The 13,564-nt window shown below is 38.9% G+C and overlaps 1 protein-coding gene across 2 annotated transcripts; it reads right to left on the reverse strand.

Annotated features, from left to right (window-relative positions):
- Positions 1-202: 202 nt before the first annotated feature.
- Positions 203-12,891, reverse strand: LOC145493039 (uncharacterized). 2 transcript variants are annotated; one of them, XM_081472441.1, is made up of 4 exons: positions 12,769-12,891; positions 1,952-2,305; positions 1,134-1,193; positions 203-456 (listed from the first exon to the last, which is right to left on the reverse strand). In XM_081472441.1, the coding sequence occupies exons 1-4, from the start codon at positions 12,836-12,838 to the stop codon at positions 278-280; spliced, it is 663 nt and encodes a 220-aa protein (XP_081328567.1). In that variant the 5' UTR covers positions 12,839-12,891; the 3' UTR covers positions 203-277. The 2 variants fall into 2 exon arrangements, with proteins under 2 accessions (XP_081328567.1, XP_081328568.1); XM_081472442.1 differs by lacking the exon at positions 12,769-12,891 and adding an exon at positions 10,057-10,254.
- Positions 12,892-13,564: the final 673 nt, after the last annotated feature.

Consider the following 13,564-nt stretch of genomic DNA (forward strand, 5'->3'; position numbering starts at 1 on the left):
ATAATATTTATGTCTTGCCTATATCCCTTATCTTTTGCCAACAAGACTAAACCGTTTATAGCTAATTTATTTTACTTGTATTTGCCAATTTTTCTCAGGGTAAATTAACTTTGAGTTACTGAATGTTTGCGACCACATAACTAGGTTTTTACAGTTTTGAGTAATTTTTTTTTTGCTTGAAGCATTGTTTTTGTCGTTTTTGACTTTTTATTAATTAATTAATTATTTAATTTTATATAATATATATCTTGTTTGTGTAATTGTTTGTGTTTCCATTTTACGCTACATTCACTCCAGAGACACTTTCTCGCGCTGAAGAATTCCCCTGGCTCCGACAGCGGATATCATATCGCTTTAGGTAAACTATATACCCAGCAGCAAGAACCAAAAGCACAGAGAGTGCGGAGGTCGTTACTGTCATAGCGTCCATTTGACTTTCACTCTTCTCTGAGCAATCTGTTTAAACAAAGAAACCATTAGAGATTAAAATGCAAAGTTATGTGGTAAAACTATATTCGTCGATATTCACAGCAGTCCCTTAGTGGCCTTTATATATAGCAGAATAGTTATTTTAGGTCAATGGTCATAAGTCCGAAGAATTAAACAATAATGACAACGACGACCACAACAACAACAGCAACGACAACGACAACGACAGTGACAGTGACAGTGACGACAATAACAACAATAAAAATAGCCAGTGATAATAAATAGAGGAAGACCAGTTGACAACTTATATAAATGCAAACCTGAAATGGGTGGGGGTTGGATTCTAAATCAAGTTAACACCACACGGTTAACACCACACTGTAAACCCCTGGGGTAAGACTGGATACCCATATCTAATATGTTATGTATTCCGGTCTTTGTTTATTGGCATGGTTCTACAACTGTTTCATTCCTACTCTATGTATAGTTTACCAAATTATGGGAATTTCAAAGTGGATTAAAAATAAAAGTTCATTAACTCACAAAGTAAAAGTGAGGAACACTTGCAATCGGGAGTTTTGTCACGCAAGTTCCTTTTGATAGTGAACACTTTGAAGGGACTTTGAAACCCAGTTTATCAAAAAGCCGTTTTGAGCAATTAATATGAACCAAGGGCTAACTGTCGAAAGGTTTCAGTGGTCTACCTTGTTTGCAGTCCTTTGCATCCGGCATCTTTGTGGCTTCTATGTCTTGCTGGTTAGTTGCTGATCGCAAAACAAAAATCAAAATAAATCGAAGGAAACATTAAGGATGCATAGAGACTTAGGAAATAAAAGCAAATGTTATTGATATTCCTATGATTCACTTTCATGTCTTCATCTCCTCATCTCCAGGTATTTTATGAACTCATAAAATGATCAGTTGCCAGTTGGTTTGGTAGAGCACACTGCATCGGCATCGCAGAGCTCATAGGTTAGAATCCCGTTCATGCCTGAATTTAGCTTTTTCAGGCTTCATTGCTGCGATGGCCTTTCATATTTTGAAGTGAGGAAATTAGTGTGAATCACAAAAGACATAAAGAATGCTACGTTTAGAGGTATAGCTCAATTCTGCTGAACATTGTGACACAATGGCGAAATTTATACTAGGGACGAATTATCCGACGCCGAGTTTATAGAAGGAGACGATTTACAGTCCATCTGAGAAAATTTATCCGTCTTATCTAGGTATAAATTCGGTGTTAATAGTAATTGTATGGGCAAATTCGTCTTCAGCTGATTCGTCTGGGACGTCTTGAACGATTTATCCGTCTTAGGCAGACGAATTAACCGTCTCAGTCGGCTGGTGAAACGACAAAATGCCCTGTGCGGTCGCAAGGCGTCTTCTTAGAAGTCCCTTTTTCGTGCATGCTATCTTAAATAAGTAGGTACCTTCCTGAACGAGTTGTATTGGAGCAACCCGATGCGAAGAATTTATTGGACAAACCAACCAACCAAGAGCCAGACGCACAATTTTAACTTACCTGCTTCAATGACAATAAGAGTTGTATGATATATTCCAGGCGACGAGTGGTTGATTGTCTTGACTGTACACATGTATTGCCCAGTATCACTCTGGTTTACTTTGTGAATTTCCAGAGTTCCATCCGTCGTGATGTTGACTCTCTCTGGTCCAACTTGTGTGATTCCTTTATTGTTCATACCAGCAACCCAATCCCACTTAGTGTCTTTGTGGTCACATCTTTCTGATGTACAAACTGACCAATAGACGATGTCAAATGTCCCGTCGTTCCTAACCACTTCTTGTAACGCCGGACAGGGCATGGTTACCTTTTCGCGGATTGTCGTTGGCGAAGAGGGCTTGTTGTTGTTGATTGCTACAAAGAAAAACGATGGTTTGAGTGAGTGTTTTTGAGGAGACTTAAATGAATTGAGATAAGGGAAGCGATTCTGCGGAGGGCACTAAATGCATGGTTTGGTCTTTCAGATAATAAAATAAATATTCAGATTTTTGCGATTTTTGAAATTGACAAAGCTGAAAATTATTGGACCTTAATAGGATTGAAAGGAAGAAATTGAGGAAAATTTCTTCATCCAAGACCATTTAGAGATTAGGATGTCGAACTCACAGAGACACGAAATAACGATAGTTTTCTGACTCATAACACCATGCCAGACTGACAAAATTACTATCGTTACTCGCTCTTTACGCGTCACTAATCTAAATAACCAGAACATTCCAACATCAATGTCTTGTTATCGATGATGGTCTGTGGAATTTTCATGTGACCCCGCAGGGAAAAACCCCAAATGCGTAGACGTGATACGAAACACGATAAGAAAAGAGAGAAAATAACGTGAAATTTATCGCGAGAACCAATTTTAAATAATGCTTGTTATTGAAACGATTTTCTAGTTAGGTAAGATTCTCTTTTAAGTTTTTCTTTGGCTGACTTTCCAGTCGATCCATTTCACCAAGTTTGAGGTCGGACGTGAGTAGTATTAGTCTCATTAGTAAGGTTAAACGGCGATTTTAGGACGAGGAAAATAACTCAAATAAGAAGTACCGTGAGAAATAAAAATGTTCACAAAACATACCTGCGACTGTCAAGAGCCAAAGACTCACGAAAACGTGAAAATCGGTGAGCAAGTGCTTCATGATTAGACCGCTTTTAAACATATAGAAGTGCTACGCTTAGCTAGCTGTCGATGACAGACTGACTGCGTGGTTGAATGCTATACGAGCGGTTTATACAAAAACACGTCACTAGTATTGCACAATTAGGCGGCGCATACCGGTCATTCCATACCTCTTGGTTTTTCTCTTTCGCGCACACGAAGGGACTAGTCCCCGCGACTAGTTCCTGCAACAAGTCGCGGGGACAAGTCCAATCGTGTGAACTGGCCATTTTCACCAGAAAATCTAGTCGCAGGGACTAAAATTTTGGTCCCTGCGACTAGACCCACGAATTCAAACTGGTTTGAAACTTTGGGACAAGTCCCTGCGACTTGTTTCTCAAAACGCTTCGTGTGAACTGTTCGTGGGACAAATCCCTGCGAGCAGGCCTTCGTGTCTTCAGGGGACTAGTTGCAAAGACTAGTCGCAGGGACCAGTTCCCTCGTGTGTGCCGACCTTGAGAGAACAGTTTCCGCGTCACTATTTACGTCGGTCAAGGTTAAGGTTATTCAAGGTACAAGGACAAAAAGGTACGGTATACCAACTCCTATTGTTAGTTGTTTCGCCGTGTCGTGATGTTTCTTTCTTTTTTTTTTATCGGTTGCTAAATGTAATATCAAACATGTTCTGTTGTTCAAGCAGATTAACAGCTTTTGTCAATATTGATTGTTTATTGTAGAATTCATGAACATGGTGAATAATCTGTTATTTAGTTTGCAATTCTTTTGTCGAAATAAAGTCCCGTAATGAAGACGAAAGTGAAAGTATCGCAAAAGAAAAGAATAGTATTGATTGTGGATAGGCATTCCATACAAAAGAATTATTTGATCAATATCACGATCACAGCAGTTCGCAAAACAAAACAAAACAAAACAAAGCAAAACAAAACAAAACAAAAAAATCAAAAACAAAAAAAGAACAAACAAAACAAAAAGAAAAAAACAAACAATACAATTCGACTTTTTAGAATATAGGCAGTCGTCAGTTTAAAAATTATTTGCTGATTTGTAGAGTTGGTTGAGCCGAGCTGAATTGTTTTCTTTTGTTATAGGGGGAATCGAAGATGAAAGTGTTATGAAAAGAGGTGTATCTGCTCGCAGACTGAGCACAGTAGAAGAAGTAAGGTGTGATGTGAAGAGCGTCAGGAGGCTAGGACGAAGGACCGAGTCGATCGAACATATACCGGCGCTTTTAGAAATGTAACACTGGCTGATCGAGAGAACAAGAATTCTCAAGTTACGACGGTTAGATTCTGTGGAATATTTCTGATTATGCTCGCAGAAGAAATGACGTAGTTAAAAGGAAACAAGTGTCCGTTTGCAGTCCGTGTTTCTTCACCAGTCGCTATGGATACAAGATGTGCGCGCGCCATTACCTAAACGGAGGCACACGTATTTCAATTTTATTTGTTGTCATGCGCATTCAGCATGACACATTACTCCGTTGACTTCTCAGACAGACAGTCACCCTCATATTGCTGGATCAGTATTACATGGAACACCTCCTCGATGAATTTAGACCTGATTAACGCAGCTCCTCCTCCTCCTCCTCCTCCTCTTCCAGAGACCAAGCAGAGAAACCAACATCGCCATCGTGATTTCCGAACAATTTAGCAACTATTTATTCATCTTAGATGTGTACATTTGTAACTTCCTATTTGAGTTTCGTGTATCATCATTGACTCGCCTTGAATTCCACTACTTCAGTATTAAAGGAGTTCTGTGAAGGTTTGAGCTTCTCTGAAAAGTTTAGCCCAAATTTTCAAGTTCTTTTTTGTTTAATCTGTGCTATTCTTCTCCATCCTTGAACATCATTGTTCCTTTATGGATTATTATCTCTGTTTTTTTCCTATCTTAATAAACTATACTCTTTTCGGGATTTCTTCAATTTATATGTAATTTTGTGCGAGGCCGAAATAAATGAAATACCATGACTGATCTGGATCTGCCTAATAATGTAAAAAAAAAAAAAGCCACAACGAATTTTGAATTTGATCTTGAACGGAAACGGGGCGACGATGGTAATCTAAAAAGCGGAAATCAGCGGCAAGTATCAAAGGTCAAGACACCGGCTATTATCATATAGCGTTTTGTACAAACTGCCCTGAATTCTTTATTTACAGTGTATTTAAAATCATGTCGTAATCCATGACAATTGTAAAATTCGCTTCTTATCTTGTCTCATTGTAAAAGTAACTTATACAGATTGCGGCCGCATGTTTTAAAACTGTTATAAAAATAATGATAGTGAACTCTGCTGAGAATAGTTAAAAACTTCAATATATCTGGATATAGCTAGGGCCCTGTTCCCGCCTCGAAGTGTTCATGTTTGGTAACCCGGGGTTCTTAAAAAATAGAGCCTCGCTCACCTAAGGTAAGAAATGGCAAAATACACATAGCTCAGCTTACCTGAACTGCGACAGCCTTCTAATAGACTTATTAAAAGCAAGAAAATGACAAGGGGGTTATTCTGACCCATACCGTGACGGTGTAGTTTACGTTGGAGAAACACAGCGAAACGCTCACTGACCTGCCGTTATGAGGATTACTTCGCAAAATGAGTTAGTTATGAATAACGCGTTCAAGTAAATAAATCACCCCAGCATGACCAAATAAGGAAGTAATACGTCATGTACGTCAAAACGTGTGCATTTTCAATCTCGGCGAATACCAAAAGAATCTTTAAATAGTGATACCCTAATCAGAAACGATGATATGGTGTTAGCTCTCTCCGTGAGAGAGTACAACTGTTTCATTTTTGACTAATTCGTTGTTGTTTTCATCCGGGGAATCTTAAGCGTTTCCTTGCCGTCCTTTATAGCCGTGTCGAAATGTCTGTAAAACATGTGAACCATGGGGCGACAATGCATGAACCAAAGTTTGCAGAGAGGAGTTAGTGTCGATATATTTCTTTTTCTATCCAATACCTTGAATCGTTGTAGTCTGTTCTTCCCAAAGACTAGTAATCAACTCATACCGGTGGTCTAATATCCCCCGGGGGGGGGGGGGGGAGAGCTCCCAGAAAATTTGAGTGGGAGTATGTGACCCGCTTCCCAAAACCCTTACCCTATTTATGACCAAAATGTGCGATTTTCAGTACCCTATTTATCACCTGACCCTAAATTAATACCCTGTTTCAGACCTGCCTTATACTTAGTTTCCTAGTTCACACCGATGTTAAAGGTATTGTGAAAGGCTTTTTTCGATCGGTCTTATCAATAATGATGAAAAAGTAGCTTCTTCTAAGAAACACGCCCGATTCAAGACTAGAGTGCAAAAATCAGACCCTATTATTGATCAAAATGGCTAAAATCGATACCCTATCTATCACGAAAACGGCTAAAAACCATACCCTTTGGGTCCGCACATACCTATGTAACCCATATAAGGGAGAACCCCCCGGGCTAATATCAAGACCGAAATACAGGAGGGGAAACCCCCTTTTTGTTTGTTATTGAGTGATCAATACACGTGTCTCAGTTTTCGAAATGGCTAAAATCGACACCCTATTTATGACCAAAACGGCTAAAAACCATACCCTCTGGGTCCGCACATACCTATATAGCCCATGTAAGAGAGACCCCTCCCCCCCCCCCCAGGGCTAATATCAAGACCGAAAATACACGAGGGGAAACCCCCTTTTTTTGTTTGTTATTTAGTGATCAATACAGGTGTCTCAGTTTTCGAACTTCCCTACTGAAAACAAAGCAATATAAGTATTCCAACCTCCCTGCAAACTGAATTGTCAGAGATAACAATAATCTAACGCATAATAGTTTTTCTTGATACTTCTTGCTGTCTTACTTGGTAGATGGATGTTAACTAATTACACATTCAGTTTTCCTTCTTATGCTCGATTGATTATGCCCTGTCTGTGGATAAAATTGCTGACGTCGACGTCTAGGGCTCGATACGGTGAAGATTTAATCATCTCGATTTTTCTTAACGTTTTAAAATATGCGACAATCACATAGCTTGTGAAGTATATATGAAATAATTCATATTTGAATTAATCACATAGCTTGTTTGCAACCAAGTAACCCGATGAATCACAATAAGTGATTTAGAACAATAAGTTAGGTTGACAGTGTTATTTCCTCGTGACCCGTTGGTGTTGTATGGCAAATTTGAGATTCTACTGTGCATGACTGACATTCATTTAGCATGATATCATTGATTCGCTTGTGAAGATACCTTTTTTCTGGTTTCATCCGCCGATATTGTTTTCAAGTGTCAGACGACTACAACAAGAAGATCTGTTAGATCTTATAACCGCGCTTTTAAAATTTAACTGTTTGCTTAGCACTACCGTCGGAACGGAGTGCACATTCCAAAGTAGTCATTGATGATTCTTTTCTTACTGTAGACATCACATCACTTGATCAACACAAACTGTATTATTGCACCATCAGTGGTAGCCATTGACAAATCTCCGATGACCTAATGGTCTTAATCTTTGTAGAACTTTCTTCGGGATATGTATGGGCATGAACGATATAAATGACACGATAATAACACTATTAACAACAGCTTTCTTTCTTAAAAGTCATGATTAAATTTAATTGGTGTTTTCCACGAGTAAAGGGCTAGTAAAGTAGTCACACAAGTCATATAATTTAATAATAAAACTCTATCCCGACCGATGTATCGATTTTGGTCACTCCAGTGACCACAGATTGAAAACGTGACAGAAAATTGGCGTTACTTTCGATTCTCACCAAATTTGGACAGTGGGATGATCTCATCATTAGCCAATTATAGGCCATCTTTCAGCTCTTTTCGTCATATCCCCCCCACGGGAGAATTTTGTCAAGTTAGCTAATTTAGTATGCAAGTCAAGGTAATGGCGGTCACCGTCGACGAAATGTTTATTTGCTCAAAAATTGCGGCCAAATCTGTCGGAGATAGAAGTCAAGACATTTGTAAGGATACAGAAAGTAATTTGGGACCAGTTGCTGGCTTCTAAGACTGAATTTATCCAGAAGTAAGCTGTATTTTCGTTTTCGTGCCGAAAGCCACGCGATTAATTAATATTATCGGCTTTTTCTGCTGTCTTGTTCTGTTTTTTCTCTTGGTCTTTTTTGTAGTCCGCCGAGGCCAGTCTTTCGTCTAAATCAGTTGAAAAAAGTTCGAAAAAGATGTTCCCATTCAAGTTTAAGCTCTCAGCCGATAATTCTGGAGTTTTTTGGCCGAAACGTCAGCTTTGTTATGTTCGTGTTTTTCGGTTGCTATGGGCGACCATGGCTTCCTTTGTTAGGTCAAGTCTAGGGAGTGAGGTCACAAAAAATTCTAATTAATTCTGGTTTTGTTCGATTTCTATGAAATTTTAACACGATAAAGCTGGATTGTTAAGGAATAGATTTACCGTCTGCCAATGTGTGGTAGCTATTAACGCTTAAGTGATATATCGCTTCGAAATCAGGGTTTCGAAGAGATTTTTTTGCAACGTGTGGGTTCGGCGTGATTTTGTAATCGGAGGCTTTTGCTGACCCCGAAGGAAAAAATATCCGAAAAAGGTCATTTCATCGATGATTCAAACGAATATAAATATGTATATGTTCCGAGCGAAATTTCTGCTGAAAAAATATAATTTTTGACGAACGCTGGGTTTTTAATTTTTTCCCGCGAAAGTCAGTATCGGAGATGAGATTTATTAATGTTTCAACAGCTTTTGGCGAGTAAACATCACAGGTTGCGTGACTCAAAATTTGGCCGAGTGAAAGCTTGGCCCTGGTCGCCTACAAGACGAAAAAAAAACCACGGGTAAACCATGAACCGCGCTCGGCCCATGGCCGCGCGGTTAATAACATCCGCTACGTGTGCGACTGTGCTGTACGTTTGACTACAGCAAAGTGGAGTCGAAATTATGATTCTACAGAGTAGCAATAATAGGCCACGTTCGATATATCAATATTGTTCTAACATTGCTCCGAGGCTTTCAGGACAAACTGCTGTGTTTGGTGTTGTTTTCTTTGTATCCAAGTCTATTTTGGGAATTGAGAGACAAAAGAAACTTAGAAAATTTACAATTTTGACCTGAAAGCCTCGGAGACATTAGAATATTGATCGTGGCCTATTAGGGAAAAAAGATAATTGAATTAGTTTACGACATTTCAATTGTGTGTTATGTCGAATTCACCTCCTGAAAAAAAAGTGATTAATTACCAGTCATCTTTCTTTCCTTTTCCACTGTATTTTACACATCTTCATCGTGGTTTTCTGTTCACTGCTTATCAGTTTTCCCCTGCCACTGCACTGTCACCATTTTAATGTTGCTGCGGTCGTTGTTGTTTTTATCTTAAGCTCAAACTCCTCAAAAATTAGACGTAAAGGATAACTATTTTTTGCAGGGAAGCAACAGATGTGTATATTATATCAGTTACAATGACGGCATAAATGACTAAACGGATTTTGCCCTTTTTGACAGACACAAAAATTACTCTTTCTTGATAAAGGAATTAAAAGCGTATTTCGACTGTTTTAAAATGAATTTCCTAAGATTTGATAAAGTGTACATTACGAATAGCATAAAAATTATGTAAGTCACTGTTTGCATTAAGTCATAAAACTGCCGGCTAAATTGTGCATCGTAATCAAACTAAATTGAACAAAAATCTAATAAACTATAACATGCCGGAAGAAATCCATGTCGCGACCTTTAAACCGGAGGAAAAAGTCCCCAAACTGCGTAAGAAGCTTTAAGACGTAGTGGTGAACGCGACAAGGGAGGACAGGAAATATTGCAGAAGTTATCGTTCTATATAGCGCTTGTAAACCACACGAACTTATCATGGTCTTTTGCCCAGCTGTTCGTATAGTGATCGATTTTACTTAAGTGTAAAAGTCGAACGTGACGAGTATTAGTAAGGTTAAACGGCGATTCTAAGGCAAGTGATTATAAATTAATCGGTGTGAGAAGTACAAAAAGAAAAAAACTACCTTCAAAACATACCTGTGACTTGCAAAACCCAAAGACTCACAAAGACTTGAAAATCGGTTAACATGGTTAAAGAGTGCTTCGTCATTTCTTTTTGAACAAATAGGTGTGCTACGCTTAGCTGTTGATGACAGGCTGACTGCAAGGTTAAATGCAAGGACACGTCATCACTGTGCCATAATTATACCTAGCCAGACGCGTCATTCCACGACATTATTGCAGCCTCGTGGTTTTTTGCTTTTCCTTTTGTCTAAAGAGCCGCTAAAGCGAACGTTTTTCGCGCCACTCTTCGACACGTCTATAGAGGCTTAATTAGGTTGAGGCAAAGTCTAAGGAAGAAAAAGACGCTGTATAGGAATACTGCTTTTGATAAGGTACTGTGGTGTTTGTATTCGTTTTTATCAGTAGCTGAATACAATATCAAATATTCGAAAACATACAGTGTTTTTCAAGCACATTAGCAGCAGGTGTCAATATTCACTGATTTGCCAACTCGGATTTTTTTTTGTCCCATAGAGTCCCGTAATGAAAATGAAAGTGAAAGTGACAGCAAAAAGATTGACATTGATTTTCATGCGAAAACTTTAAAGAGAGAGTCGCAAGGTGCAGAAAACATCACTTCAGTGTAAGTTGTAAAGGGAAAGAAAATACGACTTTGTAAAATATCACCGGCAGTCTTTTAAAAATGAAGCGGTGACCTGTAGATAATGAATGACTTCAAAATATTTCCTGTTACTTTCACATAACGTATTTTCAGTTTCGATATTGACTTCCTGACGGCCATTGAATCACTGGGCCTCAAAAATATCGCCAGTTGTCCCATTTTAAAAACCTACTGCACTGTGAAATCTACCAGCAATCAAACTAGTGCACATTTCGTCGTCTCTTAAAATAGGATTTCAACCCTTAAATAATGGTAAATTCTTTAAAATTGTTAAATTGATTTAAATGAGAGTAAACATATTAAATCACATGAGCAGCACAATTTTCATAAGTGGCTAGCTTGCATTGGGACACCTGTGGGAGTTAGGAAATGACAACATTTTCCATGTTTCTATTTTTGTTATAGAAACCCGGGTGGAATTTTGGAGAACGCCGAGAAATGTTGTAAACAGGCGAGTGTTTCCACAGCTTTTTCGAGTCTTCTCAATTGTTTTCGCGAGTGTTTCTATGTCAATAGACAGAGGGAAGATACGTGTTTACAAACTGTTTTTGTTATTTAAATGTTCAAAAAGCTAAACAAAAGAATTCTTTGTTTCACCAACCAATAGTTCTCTGGTTGGCATATCAATAACAAGAGATGACGTCACTGATATCTTTCAGTAAACGGAGATAATATTTTTTGAACAGTGCTAGGGACAAAACGAAAGGAAATCGTTTGTTTATTTCTATTACCAAAATGTAAATTCATTTTGCTCACACCATCATAAAGTCAACATCTTTGTGTCTTTTGAAGATCTTTCAAGCACAGCTTTCAGCGCCGGCTACTGAATGTTTCATGAAGTAAAGCAATGGTCTCGTCCCTTTGTGCACTGCCCAGACGGCGCTGTGGATGATGTAATATCATTTTTTTCCCTTATCTTGTAACTACAGTAGAATCTTGATTTCTCGAACCCTCATTTTTTCGAGCCTCCCGATGACTCCAACCAAAAGTCGTTTCCCCTCCTCAGTCAAACGCTGTAACTTTACACCCGATTTCTCGAACCAATTTTCGTTACCCTTGGAGGTTCGAAAAATCAGGATTTCGCTGCAGTATCAGCTAACGACTATAGAATGTTTCTTTAGTTTTAGAATTTTTTTAACTGAAAGTTCTTCATGAGCAAGCTAAGGCGACTATGATTTTTGTGTGGCCAGGATAAAAAATAACTCAGTGTATTCTGATTCGTTCCTGAACACTCACGTAACGCGACAAGACGGTCGACAAGACGTCTTACACTGTATTTGTAAGTTTAATTACTGTACATGAAGGAAATAAAAGAGAAATACATGCAGCAGAGCGTTACGGAATTTTGTGTTAAAAGCCAACTAAGCTTAACAAACCGGTTTGCCTCTTTTAACGCTGGCCGTTTCATATACCCATCAGGATAATCCACCGTTGATTTCGTAATTTTCGTACAATTTAGCAACTATTTATTCACCTTCCTTTAAATGTATAACTCCTTCACTTGATTGTTTTTTTTGTTAGAGCATTCGTGTAACATAAGCAATTTATTATTGATGTGAAACGATTTCAAAATTCTTGCTTTGTTTAGTTCACAATTAGAAACTGTGCTAACCCACGATATATTTTGAACTTGACTCGTGTACAAAAATTTTAGCCCGAGAAGCGGAAAATTAGCATGCGGCGCTAAGCTACGTGGCCGGAATTGAAAGGTCAAGACACCGGATATTATCAAATAGCGCTGGGAACAAAGCGTCTTCGATTCATAAAATCATATCGTAACCATTGCTTCTGTCAAATACCGGTATGCTTCTTTTCTTGTCTTCAGTTAAAATAAAAGTGACTGAGACTGATTTCGGCCGCATGTTTTAAAACTGTTGAGAAAATGATGTTGAACTCCAGAGAGGTTAAGTCTTAGTGAAGTCTTAAATCATTAGCCCCAACTCCAACATGTACGTAAAACGAGGTTCTCGCCTTGTGCTCGTATTTTCACTATTTGTACTGAAACAAATAGCACACCGTTCACGTACGCTAGAAATAACCAAAATGAATTTGACTCAGCCTACCCGATCCGAGAAAGGCTTCTGGAAGAGTAATTAGCAGCAAACAGCTGACAAGTAACTTCGTTCGTCCCATTGTTGTCGGGACAAGTCAAGCGCGAAAATCGGCTCTTTTATATGACTTTTTGAATGACGAGCTCAGTGTAAACCCTGAATTTTGCTACACGCACGTGGGCGTCATCGCTAAATACAACATGTCTAAATAAGGAAACAATGCGTCATTTTAAAGCGTAAAAGGTTTTGTCCAGCACGTGCGTTTATACGTAACCCTCTTTGCTTTGTTGTACGATTTCTGTTTCGGGGAATGCCTTATAACCCATTTCTAAAACACTGTTGGGCCACTGGCCACACACCACGCTGGAGAAATTTGAAAACACAGCTTTGTTTCTACGGTTAGGCCTACTGTCCACACCAGTCTGTCACGAAAACAACGCTCTTCGAACTGGAGGAGTTTGAAAACGCCGCCTTTGCGTTTTAGAGTGGACGGAGAACATTTTGAAAATGGAGCTTTTCGAAACCCGTAGCGTCACGATAATCATGAGATTTCTCTGCCCGGGTTCTCCTCAAACACAAATCCAAAGTGACTGGCGATTGTTGCGTTTCCAAATTTCTCCAACGTAGTGTGGACAGGGCCCTAAAGGAACTGATCGGCAACGCGGAATATGCGTTGTTGAGCAAGCATGAGGTTTTGATGGTTGGATATTGGCGAAGTTCTTGTTTGCGAGTTCAGGGAACGAGACGCAATGGAGTTCAAACAACACACAACAGATCACCTGCAGGATGTTTCCTCAAGACACCGATC

The sequence above is a fragment of the Orbicella franksi genome, chromosome 7 (genome assembly GCF_964199315.1).
Source record: "Orbicella franksi chromosome 7, jaOrbFran1.1, whole genome shotgun sequence".
Classification (NCBI taxonomy): domain Eukaryota; kingdom Metazoa; phylum Cnidaria; class Anthozoa; order Scleractinia; family Merulinidae; genus Orbicella; species Orbicella franksi.

Bases quoted from the DNA above. Each gene is read 5' to 3' on its own strand.
- LOC145493039 (XM_081472442.1), bottom strand. From the start codon at position 10,129: ATGACGAAGCACTCTTTAACCATGTTAACCGATTTTCAAGTCTTTGTG. The intron at 2,306-10,056 runs GTATGTTTTGAA...TTTTCTTTGTAG, and splicing joins TTGGGTTTTGCAAGTCACAG to CAATCAACAACAACAAGCCC. The intron at 1,194-1,951 runs GTAAGTTAAAAT...TTTTGCGATCAG, and splicing joins TCTTATTGTCATTGAAGCAG to CAACTAACCAGCAAGACATA.